This window comes from Oryza sativa, chromosome 8, assembly GCF_034140825.1.
Source record: "Oryza sativa Japonica Group chromosome 8, ASM3414082v1".
Classification (NCBI taxonomy): domain Eukaryota; kingdom Viridiplantae; phylum Streptophyta; class Magnoliopsida; order Poales; family Poaceae; genus Oryza; species Oryza sativa.
The window spans coordinates 4,607,655-4,635,381 of record NC_089042.1 but is presented as its reverse complement, the minus strand read 5'-3'; the positions used below and the strand labels follow the sequence as shown (position 1 = coordinate 4,635,381).

General features: G+C 40.1%; 4 protein-coding genes and 1 non-coding gene across 7 annotated transcripts; 1 reads left to right on the top strand and 4 right to left on the bottom strand.

Annotated features, from left to right (window-relative positions):
• Positions 1 to 2,195: 2,195 nt before the first annotated feature.
• On the bottom strand, positions 2,196 to 4,253 carry LOC4344808 (sugar transport protein MST5-like). Its single transcript, NM_001422455.1, has one exon. The coding sequence runs from the start codon at positions 4,179 to 4,181 to the stop codon at positions 2,622 to 2,624; it is 1,560 nt and encodes a 519-aa protein (NP_001409384.1). The 5' UTR covers positions 4,182 to 4,253; the 3' UTR covers positions 2,196 to 2,621.
• Positions 4,254 to 4,941: 688 nt separating this feature from the next.
• On the bottom strand, positions 4,942 to 14,663 carry LOC4344807 (vacuolar sorting protein 18). Its single transcript, NM_001422454.1, has 23 exons — positions 14,416 to 14,663; positions 14,120 to 14,332; positions 13,865 to 14,004; positions 13,664 to 13,759; positions 13,195 to 13,262; positions 12,698 to 12,799; positions 11,711 to 11,849; positions 11,443 to 11,583; positions 11,239 to 11,358; positions 11,044 to 11,100; positions 10,882 to 10,941; positions 10,368 to 10,475; positions 9,347 to 9,507; positions 8,810 to 8,888; positions 8,150 to 8,212; positions 7,851 to 7,984; positions 7,390 to 7,495; positions 6,909 to 7,097; positions 6,519 to 6,746; positions 6,158 to 6,313; positions 5,686 to 5,850; positions 5,473 to 5,589; positions 4,942 to 5,396 (listed from the first exon to the last, which is right to left on the bottom strand). The coding sequence occupies exons 1-23, from the start codon at positions 14,597 to 14,599 to the stop codon at positions 5,220 to 5,222; spliced, it is 3,003 nt and encodes a 1,000-aa protein (NP_001409383.1). The 5' UTR covers positions 14,600 to 14,663; the 3' UTR covers positions 4,942 to 5,219.
• Positions 14,664 to 15,576: 913 nt separating this feature from the next.
• LOC9268720 (uncharacterized) lies at positions 15,577 to 19,340 on the top strand. Of its 3 annotated transcripts, none has more exons than XM_026027450.2 (10): positions 15,577 to 15,703; positions 15,790 to 16,090; positions 16,506 to 16,664; positions 17,208 to 17,255; positions 17,373 to 17,435; positions 17,594 to 17,686; positions 17,785 to 17,928; positions 18,370 to 18,477; positions 18,769 to 18,820; positions 18,900 to 19,340. In XM_026027450.2, exons 2-10 carry the CDS (start codon positions 15,995 to 15,997, stop codon positions 18,932 to 18,934), a joined length of 798 nt encoding a protein of 265 aa, XP_025883235.1. In that variant the 5' UTR covers positions 15,577 to 15,703; positions 15,790 to 15,994; the 3' UTR covers positions 18,935 to 19,340. The 3 variants fall into 3 exon arrangements, with proteins under 3 accessions (XP_025883235.1, XP_015648429.1, XP_015648428.1); XM_015792943.3 differs by having other exon boundaries at positions 15,577 to 15,706; XM_015792942.3 differs by having other exon boundaries at positions 15,577 to 16,090.
• Positions 19,341 to 19,633: 293 nt separating this feature from the next.
• On the bottom strand, positions 19,634 to 19,714 carry TRNAL-AAG (transfer RNA leucine (anticodon AAG)). The gene has a single exon. It is a non-coding gene; the product is annotated as a tRNA-Leu (tRNA).
• Positions 19,715 to 20,313: 599 nt separating this feature from the next.
• On the bottom strand, positions 20,314 to 23,330 carry LOC4344803 (sm-like protein LSM7). The gene is made up of 6 exons (XM_015794252.3): positions 23,171 to 23,330; positions 23,030 to 23,068; positions 22,826 to 22,907; positions 21,446 to 21,517; positions 21,030 to 21,082; positions 20,314 to 20,620 (listed from the first exon to the last, which is right to left on the bottom strand). The coding sequence occupies exons 2-6, from the start codon at positions 23,030 to 23,032 to the stop codon at positions 20,534 to 20,536; spliced, it is 297 nt and encodes a 98-aa protein (XP_015649738.1). The 5' UTR covers positions 23,033 to 23,068; positions 23,171 to 23,330; the 3' UTR covers positions 20,314 to 20,533.
• Positions 23,331 to 27,727: the final 4,397 nt, after the last annotated feature.

The following is a 27,727-nucleotide window of genomic DNA, read 5'->3' as shown; positions in this document are numbered from 1 at the left end:
ATCCCTGTGCATCAATTTTGTGCTGCCATCCTCCGTCAAAACGGGGCAATTCTGAATCTTCAAAGATGAAGAGACTGCTTTAGTGCTAACAAAAAAAAATCCTTCCCACCTATTAAGTACATATACCTACATGATCTGCTAGTTATTTTGATTAGTTAGATGCCAATTAGTCTGTGGCCGTTGATTTAGAATGGATGGTGTGGATCGAAGGAATGTCACGCGGTGACATTGCTGTGTAATGTCAGAGGATACGGTTCCTTGAAGAAGAGGGAGCGGTTTTTTAGAAGGAGAGCAACTATGTTTGTTTTTAAAGTAGTTAATAAGATATTTTTACCCTTTTTTCATGGTTAAACTCCTACAAAGTTTGACCAAATCTATGGAGAAATTAAGCAACACTTATAACATCAAATTAGTTTCATTAAACTTAACATTTAATATATTTTCATAGTATATTTGTTTGGTATTAAAAACGCTGCTATGTTTTCTTATAAAGTTGCTTAACTTAAATAAATTTGACTATGGAAAAACATCAAAGCATATTGTAATATAAAACTGAGGGCGAGGAAATAAATATTTAATGGCTTGTCTGATTCTTGGTAGAGATGGAACTGGGTTTGTGGACTGTTATATTCTTCTTTTTTTTTAAAAAAAAAGAAGAATGTGGGCTAGGTGAGTGGGAATTATCAAAATTTGGAAAAAGATCCTCCCAAATAAAATTAATAAGTCCTTGAAAAAACAGAACATAAAGAAAAAAAATAGGGAGTGTTTGTTTCACTACTTCTCAAATCTTTGGTATTAGTAGGATAGCTAATGAAATGAACTGCTTAAGTATTGTGTTTTACCTTTTTTGCAAGGGAGGAATTTATCATTCTTTTTACAATTGGACTAACTTGTTAAAAAATCATGTAAAATTCATGAATTCGGATGGAACACCTAAGTATTTTTCAAAATAAATCTACTCTACATAATATAGGGCATGTTTGACACAACTCCAGCTCTCAGCCAAACAGTTTCAGCTTCACCTAAAATGAGAGCGGAGTTGGGTGGAGTGCTCTCACAAAATGAACTAGAGATGTGTAGCTAGGTTTAGGGCCTGTTTGGCACAGCTCCAACTCCAACTCCACCTCTCTTGGAGCTGAAGCCCAGCCAAACAGTTTTAGCTCCACCTAATATAAGAGTGGAGCTGGGTGGTGCGCTATCACAAAATGAATTAAAGAGGTGGAGCTAGATTTAGACAGCTTCATATAACTCCACTCAGATTCAACCCCTGAAGCTAAATTTAGGAGTTGAAGCTCTACCAAACAGACCCAACTCCTAAAGTTAAATTTAGGAGTTGGAGCTCTATCAAACGGGTTATTCAGGAGTTGCGCCTGGAGTGGAGTTGTGGAGCAGTCTAAACCCAGCTCCACATCTCTAGTTTCATTTTGTGATAGCACTCCGCCTAGCTCCACTCCCATTTTATGTAGAGTTGAAACTGTTTGGCTTGGCTCCAGCTCAACTCCAAGAGATGTGGAGCTAGAACTGGAGTTGTGCCAAGCATGCCTTTAGCCTTGATTAGAACATATTGACACTTTTAGCTTTTAAAAAGTTTGTCCAAAATAATATGTATTTCAATGGAAGTTACCATAATATATACCACAAGGAATGCTCACTGAAATTTATTTTTCAAAAAAATAAAATAAAAAACTTCAAACCGAGTAGCTAGTGTCTGTTTATCCCAACTCATGTTACCTACTACTCAAATCCTAGGACTAACAAATATTTGCGCAGGTGTAACTCTGTTTTTTAAAAGAGGCCACGGCAGCGGCGCCGGTGGCGGCAAACGTGGAGAGAAAGGAAGTGATGGACGCCTAACAATACCACGAACAAGAGAAGGAGATGCAGAAGGATATGGGAGCGATGGTGGTGGCTGGTTGTCATCGGAGGTACGACGAGGCCCGGCACAATGCCCTCTAGCTACAGTCGAGGATCTCACCGACAAGAACTACATGTGAGTTCTGAGGGATGGCTGGGGCAGAAGAAGAAGGCAAAGTTTGTTGTTTTTTTTTTCTCTTGGAGTTCAGCGATAATTGCAATCCATTATTTGCTTTTGTTTCACCAGGTTGTGGTATAATGCTTCATTGTATTTTTTTTATTGGATATTCCACGTATTGTTTTCTTTGTGTTGCAATAAGTAGTTTTCAAGTGTTGCATCTATAGTTAAAACTGTTTAACCCGATCGATGAAACATTTCTCAAGAGTAACGAAACATTTTTTATTTTCAAGATACACATAACTGATACATTTTTGTTGAAACATTTTTTATTGGTTAGAGAAACAGTACTCTACATGCGCGGCAACACCATGCGATATTTGTAGCGCTCTCCAAAGAATTTACTACATAAGAATTTCATAAAAAGAAAACACCTATAAAATTCAAAATCTATACAACAAATACCCTGAAATTAACCTGCCCCGACCAAATTCTAAAGCTCCCCCCTCCCCGAATTAATTAATTAATTAAAAACCTGTCCCTTGAAATTAATTGGTTTAATTAATTCTTGCATTACCTAATTACACAACCTACCCATTAATTCTCTCTCTCTCGCGTAACTCGTAAACGGTAATAGTATATGTAAGAGCTAGACGTTGTGGCTTCTGCGGTTTCCTCCTCCTCCGGCGCCGGCGCCGGCGACGTCGTGGGCGGTGACGTAGCTGCCCCAGAACCAGTGCCGGCTCCAGACGTGGTTCATCTCCTCGATGGGCACCCCCTTCGTCTCCGGCAGGAAGAGCGCGACGAAGGTGGTCATGACCAGCATCCACCCGGCGAAGAAGTAGAAGAGGCCGAACTTGAGGTGGCACAGCATGGTGAGGAACGCCTGCCCGATGACGAACGTCAGCATCATGTTGACGCACACCGCGATGCTCTGCCCCGCCGACCTGATCTCCAGCGCGAACACCTCGCTCGGCACCAGCCACCCCAGGGGCCCCCACGACCACGCGAACCCGGCCACGTACATGCAGATGAACAGCACGAGCAAGATGGCGTACGACCGCGACATCTCGCCGACGCCCGCGACGCCGAACTGGAGCGCGATCAGCGTCCCGACCACCACCTGGGAGATGAACATCTGCGTGCCGCCCTGGAGGAACAGCACGCGGCGGCCGAGGCGGTCCACGGAGATGATCGAGACGACGGTGGCGAACATGTTGACGAGGCCCGTGATCACGGCGGACATGAGCGACGCGTCGCCGGCGAAGCCGATGGTGAGGAAGAGCACCGGCGCGTAGAACATGATCACGTTGATGCCGGTGAGCTGTTGGAAGCACGGGATGAGGATGGCGATGGTGAGCTGCGGGCGGTACTTGCGATGGAGGATGTTCCGCCATGGGTGCTCGATCGAGGCGGCTTCTTCGCTTGCCGCTACCATGTCGTCGTACTCGTCGTGGACGTCGTCCGTGCCGCGGATCTTGACGAGGACGCGCTTGGCGTCGCCGGCGTAGCCGCGGGCGATGAGGGAGTTTGGGGTGTCCGGGAGGACGAGCGCGCCGAGCGTGATGATGAGCGCGGGCACGCCGGCGAGGCCGAGGCCGATGCGCCACCCCCACCCGCCCTCGATGCTCGACGTCGCGTAGTTGATGAGGTTGGCGGAGAGGATGCCGATGGTGGTCATGAGCTGGAAGCCGATGTTGAGCATCCCGCGGAGGTTCGCCGGCGCCATCTCCGACAGGTAGAGCGGCACGGACTGGTTGGCGAAGCCGACGCCGATGCCGAGGAGGATGCGGCCGAGGATGAGCATCATGACGTCGGTGGCGGCGCCGTTGAGCGCCGAGCCGGCGAGGAAGGTGACGCCGCCGCAGAACATGGACCACTTCCGGCCGAACACCCGGGTGACCCACGCCGCCACGAACGACGTCGCCAGCGCCGCCAGGTACAGCGACGAGGTGAAGAGCGTCAGCAGCTGGCTGTCGAACTTGCAGTACTGGTTGGTGTCCTTGCTCGCCTTCGCCTGCGCGTACACCGACGGGAAGAACTCGCTGAGGAAGGAGTCCATGGAGGTGACGCCGCCGGAGATGCCGATGTCGTAGCCGAAGATGAGGCCGCCGGAGGAGGCGACGAGGCAGGTGAAGAACACGAACGCGGTCATCTTCCCCGGGTACGTCTTGCCACCCACCGTCTGGACCATCGCGCCGCCCGCCATTGCCGCCGCCGATCAGCTCAGCTCAGCTCAAGCTCAGCCAAGCTCCGGCGAGGAGGGAGGAGGAGGAAGAGTAGGAGGGGGGGTGTGGGGTTCAATTCCTTTTATGGGCAGAGAAAGCAGCGTCGCAATGCTGTCCAATGGCTGCACTGATGGATGAGACTGTTCTTTCTATTTCTGTTCTTGTAGTTTGTGTCCTGACAAGTTGCTAAATTTAGGAGCATTTGTTCAGAGACAGTTCTCTCTTGGTTTGTTCTTACAGTTGGTTTATTTACCCATCTTTTACCCCCTACCCATGTGATGCTGTGGGTTAAGATTGATTAATTGTAATGCCAGTCTTATCCTTTTCAATCCATTTTTAGACTTTTACTATTTCTTTCTTGGCCTTTCCACAATTACTGCATAATTACAATTATACCTCTCCACAAATATTTTTTCCTAGACAATATTACCCTTCCACGATTCTACTACCGTTATATGAGATGGTAGTAGAAATAGATCTAAACCCTTGGATCCATTGAGATCAACGGTTTAGATTATTTTCTACTTCCAGTAAAAAGCACCGGAGTGAAGGTTTTTTTTTTTCCAACGAGGACGTCTGTGCTTTTTAATTTTAAGTAATTAAAAAAAATCAAGTGACAAATAGTGCCCCATTTTGCGATTGTTTCTTGCAGGTTTACATCACAAAAATGCTTTTCTGTTTTTGTTTTCTGAAGTTATCAAATCTTATTTCAGATATTGAGGAAACATAATTCAGCGCCTATATGCCCTAACAAATCGCAACTTTATTATGAGCAAAGTTGATGAAAGGAGGCATGTACAAGAGCCCAAGTGAAGTGGAAGATGATGTTTCTGTACACAAACTATTCTGGATAGGATAGCTAATGTTCTGCTCGTCAGAAAGATACACGAGCTGGGCAATTATCAAAAACCAAAGCCACCCAACCAGAAATTGGACATGAAAGAGCATATATTCAGCATTACAAAATCACATACAAACTCGAAAAACATTCTATTCCATCTCAGCTTTTACTAGTAGAATCATATAGACATGGTCATTGGAAGAATTTTCTGACCCGTTGGTTGCGGTTTAATTTCCCACGAAGCCTTTTCATCAGACTCTTCAGGGAGAATGAAAGGCAATGAAATCTCCTTGATCATCAGATCGCCGCAGAAGGGGCACTCGCTCGCTACAGCATCATCCAGCTGGGACCTCAACTGTCACAAGAAACATGCATGGCATTAGTACAAGAAATGCAGATCTCGGGATTTCGTAGTTTGGATGTGACCAAACCTTGTCAATTGGTGTCGCACTGATAATAGATTCACCATTCATGTTTCCGCCATTTTCCTTTGCTGCTTTCCTGTCCATTAGGCTAAGCCGCTTTTGGAGGTCCAGTATTTTTTCAGCCTACAGGTAAATGAATTCATCCGTAACTAATTGGTACAAGAGATTGAACTATCAAAATAAGGAAATGAACAATTGAAATGTTGCATAGGGACTTACTTGTGTTTGGCTGCTATTACAACGAGTTACATGTGCGATCAAACAATTCGCATGAAAGGCATGTCCACAAGGAAACACATAAAAGGGGGCCATGTGTCCGGTAGATGTGTAGCTTCTTCCTACCTGGTGCAGTCCTCCAGCAGTCAATATTTTGCGCTTGCACACCTGTTAATGCACAGTGAGGAGTTAACACCATGATATAGCAGCGAAGACAGTTAGTACATAAGTTCATAAAACCATCTGAATCAAAATGGAAAAAATAATTTTAAGTGTACTTGAGAAAACAAGCAATACCAAGAACACAAATATTAAACAATATAGCGTGGGGGTCATCTTTCCTCTTTGTTGCATATTTGCATCTTTACTTATTTGAAACGAAAACAAGGAAACTCATGTAACACCATATAAAGAAAAGAACAGGCACAACATTAGTTAAACTACACCATTTTGGGTATCGTGAGCAGTTTCTTACCCCACATTCCTCCTCACGATCAATTACAGTGTATCTCTGAGCAAGGGCACCAATATCACTTCTGATGTTGTCTGCCCCACGAGTAGCATCATCCATCTCCTGTTTCAGCTGATCGATTTGGCTGTCATAGTCCTTGAGAGATTTGCATATTTCCTCCTGTTTAGACAATATTTTTCACTGTTAATGCTGAGAAAAGAGGTAATGCAGAAAATGTGGACTAGTAATAATTAACAACGAAATTTATTCATTCAGATAACTTTTTTGTTAATAAGAAAATTGCAGTTGTGGATCTTCAACAGAGAAATGGACATTAGGAGGAATTTTTCTGTAAAGCAGCTGACTGCCTGGACTTATATCTTACTTTAAAGTCATCGATCAATACGAAGTCTGGGAAAAATGGCAGGATATCCTCAATCTTCAACAAGTTGTTAGTCTCTGATAGGAATTCTATAGCTTTCTTTATGTTCTCCCTCTTGACTCCCTTCTCTTGCTCAATGACATGCTTTGCAACCTTAAGCCACAGCTTCTTTCTAAGTTCTTCATCATCTTCAACTTTATCTGCTTCTGCTTTTGCAAGCTCTAAGTCCACCTAGCAAGGACCAAATTGAGTAAAGGAATAAGAAAGCCTCATAAAAATAAGAACACTTCAAAATCCTACACCATCAATATGCGAAAGCGCAAGGGATGCTTATTGAATGGAATTAGTAGACTCTTAAAGAAATGATGAGACTTAGTGAGGAATGAGGTTTACCGTTAATGCAAGTGCAACAGCTTCTTCATGCATGGACATCATGCTGTAAATACGAACACAAGCACGCATTCTCTTCTCTTGAAGACATAGACGCAGAGCATATTTGGGGTCGTAAAAGAACTCAGGGCCATTTGTCTGTCCTTTACCAAACTTAGTGTCCAAGAATTGCAAAAGCTGAGACTCATCGTCCTGCACATGAATAAACCAGAGTACACATACAAAATCATTAGTTATATGTGTTGACAAATATACGCTTGACTGGTATGGCATTGACAACCTCATAAGAACCACCAGAAACATGAATGATGAATTGAGTGCAAAGTAAGCAATTACTGCTATTACAGTTTAATGTTTCCAACACATAAAAAAGAAACATACACAACAAAATTAATTACATGATATTTTTCCTACTTTGTAAGAATATAAAGTGTAATTTCACACACAGCAAGAGCAACAAATAATGCACTACTGGAAGAGCTACCTTCTTGGCATACAGTGAGAGCAACAAATTATGCACTCCAGGATCCTCATTGTTCAAATCTTTTACACAGAATTCCAAGTACTTGATAACTTCATGTGTTTCATTCCTGCAAGAGTTGAATTCATCACATCATCCTGATTATGGAAATCAAGTTGGCTACATAGAATTGCAGTTTGTTCCAGAGCTTCTGAACATAGGGAGTTTAGGCATTCTTAGGTTTGATTCGAATTATCACTATCTGATATGGGATTTAAGTGTAACAGATCTAAATTCACTTCCACCAGTAGCAAAATTCGTTTCAATAGTAACAATGTTTTTATATATAGCATTCAGAGTTCCCTGGTGTGATAAAAGACGGTAAGGCTGTCAACTGTTAAGATATCACATAATATTAAAGGATTCATATAGTATTATAGCAATAGGGGAATAGGAACGTATAAGAAGCCATTAGCATATCATACTTGGCATGTGGTTCGCTCACATAACGCATCATTGCCGGTATAAGCTTCCCTGGATTCAACTTATTTCTTGCCATCATCCATGATTCAACAGTTTCATAAGCATCTAACATGATTAAATCTGGAGCAAATTTATACTGCACAAAAACAAGTTAAAGAGCAACGGCTAGAATTAAAAAATATTAAATGTGTAATTTTGTGTAAAACAGAAAATGTAACCTTGTTGTGGTAGAATCAATAATAAACTTATTTTGAGTTCTATACTGCAGCATTCAAAGAATAAATGTAAAGCCATTATGTACCACAAGGTCTACTAGAACATTATGTCGCTGAAGAACTTCCAATGCCTTTCTTGCTTCTCCTTGCTGACAAAGTAAATAGAAAATGCATAAGGACTTGACATCTCAGCTAATGCCAATGGGTTCCAAGTGCAAAAGGTACCTCATATAATAAGTAAAAAACTTGTATTTTCAAGATAACTGAATGCAATGATTTTGAAGCAATTGGCTTCAAAGAAAGATGTGCAACGAACTCCAGTAATATTATAAATGTTTCCTTTCCAACTATTCTACAAAGAAGAATGATATAGAAACTACAGTTGCTCAAGAGAACAGATAGAAGGGAAATTTGATGTTAGACTATGGTAAGAATGCAAGATCATGCTGGCATTGAGCCTGCTCAAAGCATAGCCTAGCCTGAAATATCTGGCTGGCACAAGCCCCATCCCAGCACATGTTACATGAACTGTTCTATAAAATAATCAATTAGTTTGTGGCATAAACAAGCTCTTATCACCCATTATAGGCCGATAATCAAGGTATGCATATCTTTGCTTGCTCAAACATATTAGCAAACATAATGTTAATACTAGCTAGCACTTGGCAGATTATACTATTTACTATTGTTATGCTCGACACAAATTAGTATTTAACACCTTTAGATGATAAATGCCTGACACTGACCTGAATGTAATGATGAACCACAATTTCATGTTGCTCCTTTAAACCAGCAAAATAAACCAGCTCATCCACTCTCCCATAACTGCAAAAGGTTTCAAGGTACCAGTTGGGGAACACATATAATCAGCAACACAACAAATGGAGAGAACACACCGCCATCTTATTCATGACAAGTCAACAGAATTGCATAAACTAAATAATGAAATATTTTATAGTCTATCCATTGATGCAGTTTGCAGTCTTGCTGCATTTCCCCTTTTAAATAAATGAGCTATTGAAGGCTCAAAGATGATATCCTTCTTAATAGAACAAATCCTACTGGTTGTACACAAAGCCCTGAGTTTAAAGCAAATGGACATTAAATCAGGTCCTTTGTTTGGCAAATGTTCAACAATTTTAAATATAGTATTAATGTATGGAATATTAAAATTATGCAGGTTCTATCCAAAGATATGTAAGTTACCTGTACAATACATATATGAGAATTTAAACAACCTAAAATACCAGTGAAGCATATTGTGCAACAATGGTACCACATACCTTTCCAACAGTCTCATTGTTGTTGCCTCATCTAATACATCTTTGCTATCACTTAGAAAAGCACGGAATTCATTTACTATTGAACGATATTCCGAGTCTTTAGAATCTGCTACAGCATTTGACGTGGCTCCTGTGCCATCTTCCAACAGGAGGCGATTAATCTACAAATATTGCACCAAATATACTGGATAAGCCCCCGCAATAATCACAAGTACAAGTATACTGAAACCAAGACTGAAGAAAGATTTCCAATAGCAATGGAACATATCTTGTATTACCCAGGGCCGGTCCTGGGGTTTTGGGGGCCCAGGGCAAAAACTTATATGGAGGCCCCTACATATATACATAAACTAATTTATATATTTATATAGTCTGATAAACACATACCATTTAATATTCGATGTGACAAAATTATCTATATATAACATTTTAAAACTCCAATGAGAAATAAATAGCAGTAGCGAGCAGAGAAGTCGACCGGCGGACGATTGACACGAGCGTGGTTACTGGCGAGTCGCGATTTGCCAACTTGCTGTTTTCGTTTGCGAGACGCCGAGAAGTCACCGAGAGCGCAGGAGCAGCGTGACGTGATCGAGGCGGCATGACGTGAGTGGCGTGATGTGATCAAGGCAAAGCGACAGGAGTCAAATGAAGATTGCTTCGGCTTCGTTAAAACAGGCCTAACGATGGACTAAATTTCATTTTCTGTATTAGGCTATTCAGCTATCTAACTTAATATAGATCCATGGCACGTGGACTAGAATTATACAATACATAGTATATATACTGTATGTGCATAGGGGGCCCCTAGATTTTGGGGGCCTCGGGTGGCCGCACGGCCTGACCCCCCCTAGGGCCGGCCCTGGTATTACCTTTTTCTCAACAATACAGAGGACTGTGTATCTTTGTATTAAGAGCAGGAAAAAAAGGATACGTACAAACAATGAAAATAGGACACCAGCCTTCTTGTCATGAAGACTGTTATATTAGTTTAGAAGGTTGAAAAACAAACAATTGGTACCTTGTCCAAGTACAGCTCAGTAGCCCAAGTTGAGATCATTGTAATCTGCATTCTGTCATCTTTCGTTAGGTTATCAAGCCTTCTCAACAAGAAAGTCCTGAGAGCATCCTGTCAAGTTGAGGAAGATAATTATTTCATAAATAAAATCACAATATTCTCATGTATCATGTAAATAGTTACACTAGAATGAATCTTAGATTGTACCAAAGCATGACAGAACATTTCCTCTATGTTTTCACAATGTTAACGGCATTATATTATATTTCAAATTATCAATCTTGGAACTAGCAACACTTGAACTTTGCATCAGTGACAAAGATCAGGGAAAAAAAAAACAATTGAATACATCAATAAGCAAAGATATCTCAGAGAAGCTCTTGACAATATCAAATGGCAGATGAGTATTTTAGAAAGATAGATCTTACACAAACATGCAATAATATACCATATTAGAAAGTTCAGACTCCTCACAAAAAAAAAGAAAAAAGAAAAAAAGAAGTTCAGACTAAACTACCTGCTCACCAACAGATATAAATTTTAAGCTGATCTCCTCAAATGATAGGATATAATTCATCTGAAACCAAGAGAATATATTTTTTAGTATCAACGTGAACAGGACAACAAAATCTTTTTTTTTAAAAAAATAAGGAACAGAATTAAACAGTGTGGGTTTAACCTTTGCATAGAAGGAAGCTGCTATATAGTACTCTTTTGTATTGAATGCAGTATCAGCCTACAAAAGAGAAGATATTTATACAATAACAGAAGTCATTGATCATCACAAAACAAAAAAGGTCCAGCTTATCATAGAGGGGAAAATAATAAAGGAGAAAAAAGTAGTGCATGGGATCGAAGTGCAAATAAACATCACCTGCACTAGATAGACTTGGTCCCTCTGGAAGGAGTTACGACAATGTGACAGTGCCGTAGCATATTCTTTCATGTCCAGGTATACTTGCCACATATCACGACCCTCATCAGATGATGAAATCTAAATATATAGCTTCATCAGCAACACAATTCTGGACTCTGAAGGCAATTATTACATCAAAGCAAGAATCAGATAGTCTCTAACCTGGAATATAGAATTTTCATCGTATGCATAGAAAAGCCCAGTTGATGCATCACTACAAAGTCCAATTATTCCTTTTGTAACTTCTGGTGAACTATCGACTATAAGTTCCTCCACTATTTGCTGGCTGATTCTGTTCACTACCTAAAAATCACAGGTTATGCTTTTGCTTTGTAAAGGAATACATAAAACAACAGGGAAGACAAAATAGTGACAGAAAGCAAAATGAATCACAGTGAAAACAGTATAGATTTTTTAAAAAGAATTGTACCTTAATCTTGTCCCTGATGAGAAGCAGAAAATGGAATTCAGACAATGCAAATGACCTTGGCTTGATACCAGATTCTCCCAATTTTGAGTAGTCAAAAAAACCTTTATTTTCGACAAAGTTCTCATCCCCACTTGTAGAGCTGCAAAACTAAATTTAGTTTAACAAATTACTATAGAAAATACAGAAAAAAGTAATTATATGGTTATTATTATAGAATGGGAGACAAACTAATAAAAGAAGTGCTGCAAGTTATCCCAAAGGAAAGAAAAAACAGTGTCATATTGAGATCCTAAGAGTTCATGGAGCCGAACTTCATAAAACTGTAAAAGTAGTTCTTTTATATATAATCATCAAAATACACTTAAGTAAGAAGGTGCACACATGCAGTGTGCCAGTGCCAACACCTGGCTCAGTGAGATTGGCATGCATGTCTCTAAAGAGAAGCTCAAACAGCTAGCAGAGAATTATCAAGTTTGAAGTGCATAAGGTTTGCAATATATAAAACCCTGAACATTCATTAGATATAATCTTCTAAGGTACTCATGTAGTCCTATAGTTCTGTTCATAGATAATATCCAGTGACATGATTGACATCAAGTTCTTGAAGGCATAACATTGATCATTAATTCTTGTATGACTATCATCATTCTACCACACTTTATATTTATATTATTAGTAAGATGACAATTTGATTATCTTGATGAGAAAACTATTATTGTTTTTCCTGAGGCCAAAGTAGCTACTTTACATTTCCCTAAAGAACTTATGTTTAGGAGTGGGGGATTACATTACTTGCCACATTTCTTATAAGGTCAAAAGGCACACCAAGGCTCAGTCTATTAGAAAAATATGCCCACTAAGAGAATGCTAGCAGCTTAGCAGTTCAATGACATTTGGATTAGATAACAAAGAAAACATAAGTTAATAATCCACTTCAGTTACATGTTACATGATGGAATCAACTTAAATCCAAAAACTACAGTTCACCTGTGTTGAGCTCCAAAATTCAGTTCACCATGGTAAATTCCAGCTCCAGAAAGCCATCCAAAATGCTTAGCCCTTCTTTGCTTGATAAAGAAATGTAATTCACTGGATTCCATGCAATGGATACATTGTCATAAGCTCACTAAAAGAAAGTATTCTAGTGGGTGGCACAAACTGTAGTTACCACTGTATAGTACTGTATAAATCACATAAAGTTAGGGCAAGTACTATAATGACCCATATGTTGCCCCTAAGAATGCCACATTGGATTGAGTGATGATGTGAAGGAAAGAAGTGAGGAGAGAGATGATGAGCCACCCCTAAATCAAGAGGCAACCTCCACACAAATTTCAAGAAGGATGTGAGAGTATTAGATATATTGGTATTTGTGTACTAGAGGTGATACATTGTATGGATTGCCTCTTAGTTTATGAGTGAATAAAATAGATAAATTTGGAGGTGGTAGTCACATCTACCATAGCACTTGCCCTTATACTCACCTATTTGGAATATCTCCTGGGAGCTCCATAAAGTGTATCGCACGATCAGAATAGCTAGCAAAAACAGTCTGTGCAATATAGTTGTTATTAGATATTACATCAAGAGAAAATGAGTAAACAAATAAATCTTGTAGGGCTGAAATTCTGGAAACCAAGAGAAAATCTTCTATAGAAACTGTTGGCATGCAATGCTGCTCTCTAAAATGGCAAAAGGCATCACAAGCTGTTCTAATCACGCATATCTCTCTGTAAGAAAAGAGGCATACTGACTTCGCGTAGTATAGCACTTTCGAGGTTACTGAGTCACGTTATTAAATCAAGAAACACCGTCCATGAGGACTTTGATATCCGAAGTGAAAAATCTGGGTCTTTCTTTTCACTAAATTCGATCTAGATTGCTCCCATTACATTCTATAATGGTGTATGTCTCCGAAATTTGGAGCTGATAAAATTGAGCAATTGTACTTACTTCTAATGAACCGATGCCCGTGAATGAGTACAACCGTGTTGGTGTGACAGCCATCACATAGAACCTTGTGGCGTTCCCAACCACGGCGGTTTCCATCTGCACAACCAAATTCCTCCATCACGCTCATTCCAACCAAATAACACCAACACAACACAAGTACAGAACCGCAGCCCTCGATGGCCTCTGGCAACAAACTCGAACCTGCAGGCCCTTGATGCCCTCCTGCAGCTCAGAGAGCGTAAAGAGCGACTTCACATACTTCTCCTTCTTGTCGGCCTCGTCTACTGCAATCTCGAAGATCTGCCCATCCTCTGTCCCCAGGATCACCTCCTTGGTCGACGCTACAGCACCGAAACCACAAACAACTCCACAATCAAGAACAAATACACAGCACGGACTGCCGGAATCGAGACACAATTCGATCGAGGAACAGTATATGCAGTAGTATTAGCTCACCTTCGGTGATGGTTTGGCGGTTCCACGCGACGGCATTGACGAGGACGTTGCGGAGGCGGGGGAGCAGCTTGGGGCGCGGCCACCTGGCGTGGTGGTAGTACGTCTCGGCGCCCCCCGGGTGGACCACCGTGGCGACGCAGTGCTTCCCGCCGGGGTCGAGGAAGACGCGGTGCACGGAGTGCTCGCCGGAGCGGCCGGTCCCGAGGTCGAGATCTGCAGCAGCAGAGGAGCGATCAGCGGAAGCGCGAGGCGGCGGCGAAGATGGCGGCTGCGAGGGCGAGGAGGGGAGGACGTGCCATGGGCGTCCTCGAAGGAGAAGTCGTGGCGGACGAGCCATCCGCGGGAGGTGCCGAGGACGATGACGTCGCTGCCGGCAGCCATGGAGGTGACCACGCCATGGCCCCTCGCCGCGTGCCGCTCGAGGGGATCGACGGAGAAGAGCTGCCCGCCGGGGGCGAAGGCGGCGGCGGCGGCGTCCATGGTCGTCGGAGTCGCAGTCGCCTCGCCGGCCGGCCGCCGCGAGCTCGTCGGAGGCGATGCGATTGCGGAGAGGAGACGGCTCAGCCCGTGGGCTAAACGGAGGAGAGGTTTTACGAGCCACGCCTTCATGGGCCGTGGCCCAATTTCAGAAGCCCAATACTCTGGCCCATTATTGTAAGAGAATTCAATAAACAACGAGTGCCCAATTCCAATAAATACCATCAATAAACGTGAGTTCTATCAATGTCATCGTACGACTTTATCCTAAAAATATCGTTGTTGTTAGAGTTTTGTCCCTTTCCATTAAATACATTGTTAATCCTATAGCACTTAACAGAGGGATGGCAATAAAACCCTAACGACAATAGTATTTTTGGACAAAGTTGTTTGTACAAATGATATATCCTGACTAATGAAAAGTGAAACCCAACATACAACTAAAATATACCATATCTGATGAATATTAGTCATTGGATTCACTAAATAAAAAAAAGCTATAATCAATTTTGGCCATACGATGAAACTTAAGTAGAAAAAAACATAGGGTGTTCTGAACCCTTCTAGCAGGTAAGAAGAACTACATACGATAGAAATGTACACCACTGAAAAACCGATCTTTTGCTCGATCGGCGAAAATTACAAATATCTCGGTTTTCTTAAGAACCGGTGCTAAAGAAGGTATTTAGCATCGGTTAAAATGTCTAACGGCACATTGCTATTGTTAGTACCGATACTAAAGATTATTTGTATTCTCGGTTCAATTTTTGTCGGACCTTGTATTTTGTGAAACTAGCATTCACCGATGGTATTTTTTGACTTGGATGTTTGTCAAGTACATTTCTTGATTTTTCTCTCAATGTAAACGGGCCGAAATATAGTTCGAATTTCCGGCCCAATAGGGCGGCCCAAATCGACCCGACACGAAGCCCAGCAAAGGCAAGCATTCCAAAGTGGAAGTGGAACCCTACTCCGCCGCCGGCGCCACCACTTCTTCCCCCCCGACGACACGCCGGCCGCCGGTCGCCGGAATCGATTGCGGCGCGCTCCCCAAGCAGCAGCAGCAACGCGGGAGGAGAGCCGGGCCGCCGCCGGGGAGGGAGCAAGGTGGTAAGCTCCATCCCCCTGACTGGGTTTCACCCTGGCAGCTACCCAATGAGGAGTTGCGCTTCTTCTCTCTGTGGAATTTCTAGAGTGGCTTGGAGGAGGCACGCGGTGGCCGGAGGAGCTCTGAGCCAGCACCACCACCACCAGCAGCGTCACCTGGTGCTCAGGCCACCCGCGCCGCCGCCCATTGGCCTTGCCCTCGAGCGCTTCTTCTCCGCTTCATCCCGGCGCTCCGCCAAGAGATCCGCCGCCGCCGCGAAGCAGAGCAGCCAGCCACCGCCGCCGCCGTCGATGGACGGAGGTGAGCCGTTCTATGTCGTCCGCAAGGGTGACGTCATCGGCATCTACAAGAGCCTCAGCGATTGCCAGGCTCAAGTCAGCAACTCGGTAAAGGCGACGCCGTCCTCTTTGACTGCTCATTCTAGCATTATGTTTATGTGCATTCACCATCTCTCCTCACAAATACAGAAGTACAGGAATCAAACACTTGCTCTCCTGTCGCATTTCATTTGCTATGAATGTCACACCATAAGCAGACATTTGCACTTCATTGTAGCTCAGCTGTATTCCTTGAACGAAAAGATGGGCTACTGCTTTATAGTACGCATTATGCAGCTTTGTTCATGCGTTTCGCAGGATACTAAAATTATTGTTGTGGTAGTGGGTAGAGAAGTAAAGATTAGGAGATAAGAGTGATGAGTGTCATTGATGCAAAATTTAACCTTCTCTTGCTGGTAACACAACGACATTAACGGGTACCTGTAGTCAAGAGCCATTTCTTATGTGAAGTATATCTTACTAGGTATGTGATCCTTCTGTGACGGTGTACAAAGGCTATTCTTTGCGTAAAGAGACAGAAGAATACCTCGCTGCGCGCGGTTTAAGAAATCCTCTTTACTCCATTAATGCAGCAGATGCAAGAGATGAATTATTTGATGACCTAGTTCCATGCCCTTTCCAGGTAAAGACGATGTATGTTTGTGATTTCAGCTTTTTTTCAGAAATATGCCTCTGCACTTGCCAATGTTGCATAGATATGTTAACGTGTTTCCTATTAAAGGATCATTCTCTGTGCCCCCATAGTGTATTGTGCAATGCTAATTTGTTGATGTACAGCAATTTCAGCCTAGACATTTATAATGGATCTTACCTTTCCAGTTACCAAGCACCACTTCCTTAATTATGTTCGCATTTTCTATATATTTGTTTGACCTTATTACCATTTCACTCCATTTCATTATCTGTTTGAACTTCAATCATGCTACACATTATATTAGAAAGACATATATGATCATCATCAGAGTATAATGGCATGATTAATATAGTATACTTAAATACTGAATGCCAAACTGCCCCCAATTCTCAGGGTCTTAGTTTTTCTCACATGTAGTTTCTCATACCTTGAATGTTGAGTTGATCATTAAGTTATATCCACCAAGGTTGTTGCGTTACTATTTGATTCTGTGTTTGCCCATAACATACTGTGTGCCGCTTTTTGTTTCAGCAACCTGATGGAACTGGGACTTCTACTTTAAAAAGGCCACTAGAGATGGTGAGTATCGATCATTTTCAAGCTAAGTGTTAAGATGTGTTTGTGTTAAAAAGTGCCCGCTGTAGAAAATGTGTTGCCTACATATCACATTCTCTCACCAACAATCATTTGCTGAAGGAAACTGGACCGTCAAAGAAACAGCCCAAAGTCTCCGAACAAGAACCATTACCTAATAGTTCTGTGAGTATGAACAATGGAATGTGCTAGCTATAAATGCTTCTGCCTTCTTGCTTGGTTATTTGTCCTAGATATTCAGTACTAACATTTGTACTTGGGGACTTGTCTTCACTACAACGAAATGCTGACTTGTTCTCACCAGTGGACTTCATCTTATACAGCTCTCTTGTCTTCTTGAATTTGATGGTGCTTCTAAAGGAAATCCTGGGAAAGCAGGTGCTGGAGCAGTAATAAGGCGACTAGATGGAACTGTGGTATGTACACAGTACACCTACAGTACTATACTGGGGTGCTTTCTTAATCTTCAATTATCATGACTAACTGGTGATGTGTTTTTACTGTTTGACTGGAGATTGCTCAACTACGGGAGGGTTTGGGTATTGCAACCAACAATGCTGCTGAATACCGTGCATTGATCCTAGGGCTAACATATGCTGCCAAGAAGGGATTCAAGTATATACGTGCTCAAGGAGATTCTAAGCTTGTTTGTAACCAGGTTTGTGTTTTGGTTGAACCTTCACTACTTCTATTTTTCATGCTTTAGCCTAGAATCATCAGGAGATAACTGAATGTTGTACTGCAGTTTGTTGTGACTATGCACAGTCTATCATTCTATTCAAACATTAAATTTCCAACAAATAGAATTTTTTAAAAGCAAAATTTTTAATCTGTGCTTTACTTGATCTGTCATGTTCTTCAGTTTTCCTCACCAAAGAATTTTTTTATCAAATTATCTGTGCTGCATCCATCAACATAAGTGCAAGTTGAGGCATCAGTACATATTTTGAATCAAGGCCTTGATTATCAATGCCTCAATGGATAACAAACTCTGTTGGAACTAATCACTACAGCTCGTTGAAGAGCTTTTCTAGCAGGTGGCAGCTCTATCAATTTTAACGTTTCTTAACATAAGTAACATGTTGACTTTCTGGAGCAGGTCTCAGATGTATGGCGTGCTAGGCATGATACTATGGCTGACTTGTGCAAAAGGGTTAAGGAAATTAAGGGAAGATTTCATACATTTCAAATCAACCATGTTTTGAGGGTAGGTGTTCCATATATTTGCTGTCTTCCACGCTTGCTGTATTTTATTTTATATCAGCTATCATTCCGGTATGGCATATGAATTTTGGCACCACATTACATTATATTGAATTAACTCTTTATTTTCCATTGGAAATTGGCAACTCCCTTATTTGCCCCTCTGAAACTGCCTCTCCAATGGGCAATCATCACACTTCTTCATGTACTATTAAAATTTTTAAAAATCACTCCAAACTACTGGAAGCGAGAACTTCAATCACTGTACCACTCACGTTTGCTTATTATTATGTAGGAATTTAACACGGATGCTGATGCTCAAGCTAACTTAGCCGTTGAACTTCCTGGTGAGAAATTGCTTTCAGAATTCACTTTGCATGCTGTTACAGTGACTTAGTGTTGCACCTGATATCTTCCTTTCTACAGTTGGCGAAGTTCAAGAGCAGGCGAACTTCCTATGACCTAGTGATTGCGATCGAGAGTAATTTGTGCATTGCACCAACTTTTATCGGAGTGAAGCTATGTGGCAACATTCTATTTCCAGTTGATTCAGATGGTCAGACCCAACGACTCGAATGTGGGGCAAGTTTCACCAAGTTTACAGTTAGCCAGCATGTTTGCTAGCTTGAACTGCAATGCTGACATGGTAATTTCAGTGGGAGGAGATAGTCTCTAAATTTCTGTGTAATGGCGTAGGGATGAATGATTAGAACTGGAGGCTAGCAATTATGCTCGTTCCCAGTAGCAATACTACAGAACTGTTAACTATTTTTGAGCCAATATGAGGTGATGCAGCGAGTAGATCCGTGTAACGAGGTACAGATTGAGATTGGCAGTATAACAAAATACAAAGGGATACTGCAGCTATTTCTGTTGCCTGTTCAATTTATGAATTGAAAGGAGAAAATAACACGGGCTATGTTGTTTGCAGTGCCAAAAAAAAAGTAAATAAAGATTGTCATTGCTAAGGATTTGAAGATAGCTACAAAAAAAGGGTAACAAAGTTGTGTCGGGAGTGGAACAAAATTGTTTGAGTGGACTTTATTGTGAATTAAAAGGAGAAATTAACAGGGGCATTTTTGTTTGCATTGTGAAAAAAGTAAATAAAATGGAAGGATTGGAAAATAGCTTAGGAAAAATAAAATGGTAAAAAAACATTATGTTGAGAGTGGGATTTGAACCCACGCCCTTTCGGACCAGAACCTTAATCTGGCGCCTTAGACCAACTCGGCCATCTCAACTTGTTAGTACGTTCGTGTATAATATTTATTTAACTCTGTAACTCTTCCTTGCTTATTGTTTTGTTGATTCAGGATTCCAGGGGAATCCGGTTTGAATTTCGCGAAGTACAGACTTTCCAGACCGTGTCGAAAACACAAACCACTTGTTTTTCGGTCAAGTTCAAAAATTTTCAAACTGAATTTTTTTTTTGACAATTTATTTGGATTTCACCAGTTTGTATGTTTAGTAACAGATTCCATGAAATCTGATGGTATCGCTCGTGAGCAGATTTTGATGATCCGGTAACAGATTCCTGTCACTACTGTCGATTGAATAATACACAATCCGAACAGGAACTCATTCTAAACAGGGCAGAAGAATATGCAATCTATGAAGCTTCACATGGCTGCTTAAGGTAATGATCTGAATCACCTGATGCAGGAACAGCCACCAAACGGAAGGTCACTCAAATGCCTAAATTAACTCTGTTCTTTTCCATGTCTTTTTCCGACTGTTGCAAACGCAGTTTATGCAGAAGAGACTGCAAGCAAGCTCACAGTCACAGATGGGGCAAAGGTGAAAGCTGAACCAAGCAAAGAAACCAACCATGCACAGTATATGAACAAACCGAACAAGAGCATAATGCGATTCATATATCTGACACAAAGCAAGGATCTTCAGAAATCAGTTTCGAGTGGTACAGAACAGACCACCACCTGGTGTTCATAAGAGACACGAGTCATAAGAGACTGTGGCACCAGATTACATGAGTTAATACAAAGGCCTCTCTACTGGGAGAGCATGGATCTTGACTAGGAGAACCATCAGCTCCTGCAGGTTTATGCACCATCAGATTGGAAGGGGTTGGCAATCTCGTCCGTTCCATCGGTTGGCGATACAAGCATCACCGCTGTACCCCTACAGACCTGCAACAAACAGTCGTTGGAGCTGAGGTGTCAGGATGATGAAACCAGCCAAAAAGAAATCAAATGGCAGAAACAAACTAGTAGTTTGCAAGAAACCAAGCTCTTGATTTTGAGATTATTTTTGTTTAATCACTGTTTTGTTGTAAATCTGATCGAATCAACATTTCCAGAAAAAAAAAAAACTAGTGCAGATTTCAGCAAAGTGCAAAATAATCGTATAGCATGGAAATAAAAACTCTCAGAGCTTCCTTCTCTTAATGAAATGATACACACATCTCGTGTATTAGAGAAAAGAACTATCAGAACTACAATCGGCAAGCAATATAAATAATATAGGACAAAGATAAGTCCTGGATATTGAAATCAATACAGTCCTGGATATTGAAATCAATACTGCAAAGAAACTTACAATAAGACCAAGCTGTCTGGTTTTCCCTGATAGTTTCAATGGATCATCTTGCTCTACAAAATGAGAAAGTATGTATGAGAGCTTCACTAAACTTTGCAGGAAAAGATTTAATAAGGCATTTGTTATCTACAACTGTACCACACCTACATTAGCAAGTAGTACTCCCTCCAGTCATGATTGTTTGACAATGGGAAAACTAAAATTTAGTCTATGTGTAATTATTATGCTGTATTCCAGCCCAATCTTCTTTGTACATAACAGTAGATTAGCACCACATAAACATACAAGATGCATGAAGGATGGAAATTTCTTCTTAGTTAAGATTCCAAATACATAGATTTGTGATTTATACTCAAAACTCCAAACCAATGGGGATCAAACAAAACAATGCAATGTATCAACATATGCAGCAGTACCTCTTTCAAATTCAACCGCTTCATCAAGCACCAAGTTTAGAAGCTGGTCATAGCCCTTCAAAGTCCCTGTAACTGCAGATGTAGAAATACCAAAGTTATGGCCTGTGATGTGGTATTAGTGTATTATAACAAACTGCAGGATAACAAAAACGAGTTTTCTGGAAATTGAAACAGTTCTACTGTCATTTTTTAGTCTATTTTCAATCTTTATCTTAATATCAATGCTAATGGCTAACCTCCTTGCAACTACTATAAACAATGTCAAAACTTAAGATATTACATAAGGGGCCGCTCATCTGCTTGACGGAGTTTCTATTTCAATATACAGTTAGCATATGATATTTTACCACTCTGTCCGTAAAATGATACTGAAAAAAGAAAAAAAATAAAGGTGAAAAGTCATCATATAGTTATCAGGATAGCCAACCATGAGAGTGCCTTCACTATCTAGATGAGGTTAGCTACAAACAGAATACAAGGTGTAATTCAAAAATATGCAATCACAGAATCTGGTATCTGTGAGCATACAGATTGAAAGTAAAAAACTGGAAGAGAAGGCGGTAAGCTTCTAGTAGGGCCAAATCCTCTCCACATGCACATATTGGTGTTGCTGAAATTCTGAATGAATGCAAGTGGAATGCTGGTTTATATGTGGTATCATACAGAACACTGGAATCAATGTTTAAGGGATTGAGCGGAGCTCATTTCCAGACTTATTCATTATGAAAGAATATTAAGGAATTAGGAAGTGTCAATTGATAAAGTTGCTACTCGTTAATTTTAACTGGGTGGCGGATGGCCCTTGGACAGCAGGATCCATCACAAGAAATGCTAAAAGATGACCAATTTGTGACAAAACCTTAATTTACCAACCACCATGCTTGAAAACTCACAATTATGTGCTATAAGCATTCAGAGGACATGTTAAAACTAGCCACATGGATGCTGCGCTCGACATCTCAGATCATTACTGTGGACTGGAGCTGATGCGCACAGTGAATTTTACTGAAATAATTAGTAGCTTCTTCCAACCCCATCATTTAGCCTTCAGCTTATAAGCGTAAGTGAAAATTTGAATTTTAAAACTATTATAGAGTTGATTTTGGTGATTTTTCATCGTAGTTTCTTTTGTTCAGCATTTGCTTTTAAATCACCAAGAACTCATATATAAAAGTTTTACCCATAAATTATATTTTTAATCGCTAATTAAACCGTTTCACTTATAATGAGGCTGTTCGAGCTGGCTATACCCTACTCTACAATTTTGCTGCAGACCTAGGATTTCCTGCCCCTGCCACTGAGGTTTCTTGGCACAAAACTATACCCACATCTACGAGTATTCAAGAATCCAGACCTAAACTGGTGATGAAACCAACCAACCTTGCCTGCCGCCGGTGAGCTTGACCTGGACGCCCTTGTCGACGAACTTGGCCAGGTCCAGCACCGTCTCCTTGCGCCCCGACTGCTCCACCAAGACACGAAACCGGAATCAATCCCACCAAACCAAACCAAGAACTAGCACCCGGGATCGATCCAATCGAGCACCCGAAACCCCAGGAGGGGAGAAGAGGGTTTACAACTTACCATCCCGGACCTTAGCCGCGGCCTCTGGTCGCTTCAAATCTGCGAGGCAAGGAGGGAAACTTTGTCAAATTTCGCTGCAAGATCCGAGACGACGGATGGGAGAAGACACGGCGCCCGCCGGCGACGGCGGCGGCGGCTTACCGGAGTTAGGGGGTGGTGGCGGCGGTGGCGGATGCGGGGGTTGATGGTGTTGTGTTTTTCTCTTTTTTTTTCTTCTTTTTTTTTCTTTTTCTCGCAATCACTTTATAGAGGTATAAGGAGGACTTTTCTTATTGGGCCTTCAGCCCATTTTAGAGATGAAGCCTAATTGCTTCAATGTGTATGATTTGAAGCCCAATTAATGGGGTGTTCCTACTGCACGCGCACGCGCCAGAACGGGAAGCCGCGCGTGTTCCTACTAACCCTAGCGCTTACCGTGTAAAAAAACGCAGTACATTTTTTTTTCATGTTCGCACCTCTTTTTTTTTCTCTGAGCGCGTTTTTTTTCCTCCGTTTCTTTCCGATTTTTTTTTAATCTTTTGCACACCTCTTTACAAATGTAGAATTGGAAAGTTTTTTATTTTGACTTGAAATTTTTTAATTTTTGTATTGAAAGTTTTTTAATTTGAGTTGAAAATTTTCAAATTTGAGTTAAAAGTTTTCAAAATTGACTTGAAAGTTTTCAAATCTTGACTTGAAAGTTTTTAAATTTTGTATTGAAAGTTTTTAAATTTGAGTTGAAAGTTTTTATATTTGAGTTAAAAGTTTTCAAATCTGGCTTGAAATTTTTCAAATCTAGGATGAAAAGTTTTAAATTTGGGATGAAAAGTTGAAAGTTTTTAAAATTTAACTTCAAAAACTTTTCAAATCTAGATTGAAAGTTTTCAAATCTGGATTGAAAGTTTTTAGAATTTGACTTCACATATATATTTCTTTTCAATTTATTACTTAAAATAATCTTCGGAAAAAAGACAAATCTTATCTTAATTATTATCATTACCTAGAACTAACCGAATCAGTTTTATACGTATAGAGAAAAAATTCCGAAAAAAATAAACGCGCGTCTCGCCAGCGCAAGCGCTGAGAATGGCTGAGGATGAGACGTGTGGGCCGGCGCGTGCGCGCCAGGGGCGCGTGCGCGCCAATTAGGATTTGCGCAATTAATGTGATGAACAACTGAACTATTTTTGCTCTAGTGAGAACAATTGAATATACGATACTACCCTGTCCCAAAATGTTGCCTAGATTTATAATGGAAAGTTAATATATTTTGGAGCGAAGATAATAATATTTTTTCCTAATAAAAAGATTATCTTGTTTTATTAAAGGTAGAGATAAAGTTAGGTACGAAAAACAAGAAAGTGTTGCGTTTTAATTATTACTAAGTTGAAATAATGATTTATCATGTATTTTAAAATAACTTATATATAAAATGTTTTCACATGGAATATACTGTTTAGCAATTTGAAAAGTATGATAATAAAAACCAACATAAAAATTACTATATCTTAATGGGGGCAAATGGATTTTTTATACTAAAAATCAACGAAAATAGAAGAAGGGTTGACTCTTTCATGAACTCTATCCAAACCATGACAATTTTTTTAAAGTTTTTTTTTGTCAACTATGTTTCAAATCTAAAGTAGATATTAACCAACTAATTGTTTTAGCTATGAGTTGTGTATATCAATGCATTAGGCCTGTAGTTTTGCTAATCAACTACTAGATGTTAGATGTGTTTTTTAAGCTACTAACTCCGTCTCAAAATATGTTACATTTAATATTAAAATTTATCATAAAATACAACTAATAGAATTTTCTATGAACCGTTCCATCTCAACCAATCACAATTTTTCTGATTTAATTTTTTCACCTACTTTTTTTTTCAACCAACCATAACTATTTCTCACCCTAACATTAATGTTTTAAAAAAGAGAGTAGGTAGTTGTATTTTGAGATAGAGGAAGTGATAAACAACTTTCAGAACAAACTTTTATGTCTGAAAAACACATGGTTGATATGCCTAGTTTTATAGTCTTAACTTTTAATTTTTTGGACCTTAAAAATACTCCTACATTCTTATAGAATATAGAGTTTAAACATTTTTTTAACAAAATGAAACAATCCCAACTTCCTCATAGCTCTAGATCCAAAATAATTTTGAGCTAATGTCATTTTAAACACGAAAGTAGCTCAAAATAATTCTTGAGAATAATTAGAGTTTTAAACACGACATTAGTATAAGTAAAAACTATGACCCTAGTGGCTCAAAATCCTGGCTCCGCCCCTACATCCAACTTTTATTGAATAAACAAAAAGGACCTTAAGCTGTGGTTTTTGAGTTTTAGAATTTAATTTTAAAGGTAATTAGTTTTTTTTTGCCGCTACTTTTTCTCCGTCCTCAATTGTACCCGGCCCTTAGAAGCATAAAATTTCTTCATAAAAAATATTATTCATCTTTATCACATATCTTCGTTTTAGAGCGAGTTTAATAGTGTAGCCAACTTCTTTCCCTAAAAATTTAGATATCATCTACAACCACTTTAATAGCCTCTGTATAGTTTTATATAAACATATATTGCACCATTAATACTTGGCCTACTTTTTATACATACACAATATCTTATCTTAAAGTTCGTGTTATAGCTGGGCTACAAATCTGCAGCACTTTTTTTCTTTCTCCTCTTCTCTCTCCTCCACATGTACTTGTAGCTAACCGCCTATAACCTTCTATTACTCTTACAAGCGTTGCGGCCATAAATTAAAGAGATCTCTAAATTAAAAGTATCTTCCAAAAAGATCCAAGGAATTAATTAAATAGTTGGTGGATTGACCATTGTTTTTTTATATATTTTTTAGCTGCTAGATTATCATGAGCACGCTTCCAAACTGTCAAATGGTGTGATTTTGAAATAATAAATCTTTCTATTTTTCAAGTTTATAGCATTTAATACGTAAATTGAGTATCTTTTTCCACAAGCCAAACGGCTAATCAGCCAAACCGCATATCCAAAATTCTACCCACAAATTTAATATTGATGTTAAAGTTTCTTTTGATCGTAATTAGTTTATTTTGGTAGTAATTTTAAGTCGTTAAAAATACATATACAAAAATCTCGTCCATAACTTTTTCCAATAATAAGCGCTATATATATCCTATAATCAGCCAATAAATGAAATGATTACACTTAATCCTGGATTAATTCTCGGAGGAGTATGAAATGCATCTGCAGTAAATGCTACTCCGATCTAGCCCCCATCATTTGGCTTATTCTAGCCAGACATTATATTTGCAAACAAAAAATAAAAAATAATTTATGAATAAAACTTTCATATATGTGTTCTTGACGATTTAAAAGCAAAGACTAAAAAATAAACTAAAATGAGAAAACCACAAAATCAACTGAAAATTCAAATTTTCCATGATAAGCAAAATCAACTAAGGCCGTGTTTAGTTCTCTGCCCAAAATTTTTTTAAAGTATACGACACACATTTGAAATATTAAACGTAGACTAATAACAAAATAAATTACAGATTCCGCCTGTAAACTGCGAGACGAATCATTAGCAAATGTTTATTGTAGTATCACATTGTCAAATCATGGCGCAATTAGGCTCAAATGATTTGACTCGCAATTTACATGTAAACTGTACAGTTAGTTTTTTTTTGTCTGTATTTAATGCTTCATGTATGTGTCCAAACATTTGTTGTGACATTTTTAGAAAAAAAAAAAGGAATCTAAACACACCCTGAAACGATGAGCCCGTAAGGTAGCTAGGGTAGCCCCAGCTAGCTAGCTATCACCAGCTGAGCGAGGCTTGCTCTGGAAGCTGGAAGGCTGACTGACTGACTATTCAGCTACATATATACGAGCATATATAAGCTAGCTCGCGAGCTATCCTTTATCTTCTTCTTCTTCTTCTTCTTTAGGAGATCTGCTCATCTGATCGAAATCCAGCTCCCCTCGCGCGCAACTAGCTAATCGCCATTGTTTCCTCTCTTCTTCTCTCGATCGATTTGCTGCCGGCCAGCGAGAGAGCTAGCTAGCTAGCTGCATCGGCGAGCGATCTCCGCGGCCGGCCGGCAGATCGACCGTCAGCTAGCGCCGACGGCTGCAGCGACGACGCGGTCGAACGATCGATCGAGCACATTGTTTCTTGTCGTCTCGTTGACGATCTCCACAGATCGATCGATCGAGCTAATTAAGGCGTAAGATATAATACCAAATGTGAGCTCGATCGATCTGAGTGAATATATATTGATTCCCCCCCCCCCCCAAGTTAATTAATTTGCACTTGCATTATTGTTGCATAAATACTGTCATATACTCATATGCTCAACTATGTATGCATATGCTCGTATATATTATATTAGAGTTAATTGGGGTGTTTTTTTTTCTCCTAGATGCATGTGTGAGTTCATTCATTATTTGGGGTTACCTAGCTAGATATATATGTATCTATAGGAGCATCGATGTGCCATCCAGCATCAGTTCTGGTGTCCTGATCTATTAGTTGAGTACCTGTGGTAAATTAATTAATTTACGTGTAATTAATATATGCAAAACTAACTTCTCAAACTAACATCCAAATATACAAATGATCGTTAGCACAGCTAATTAATTAGTGTAAAAATGTAAATGTATATATACCTGAAAATATATATTTATAATGGTAATATATATGCCATTATAAACCAGACGCCGAAATGTAATTAAG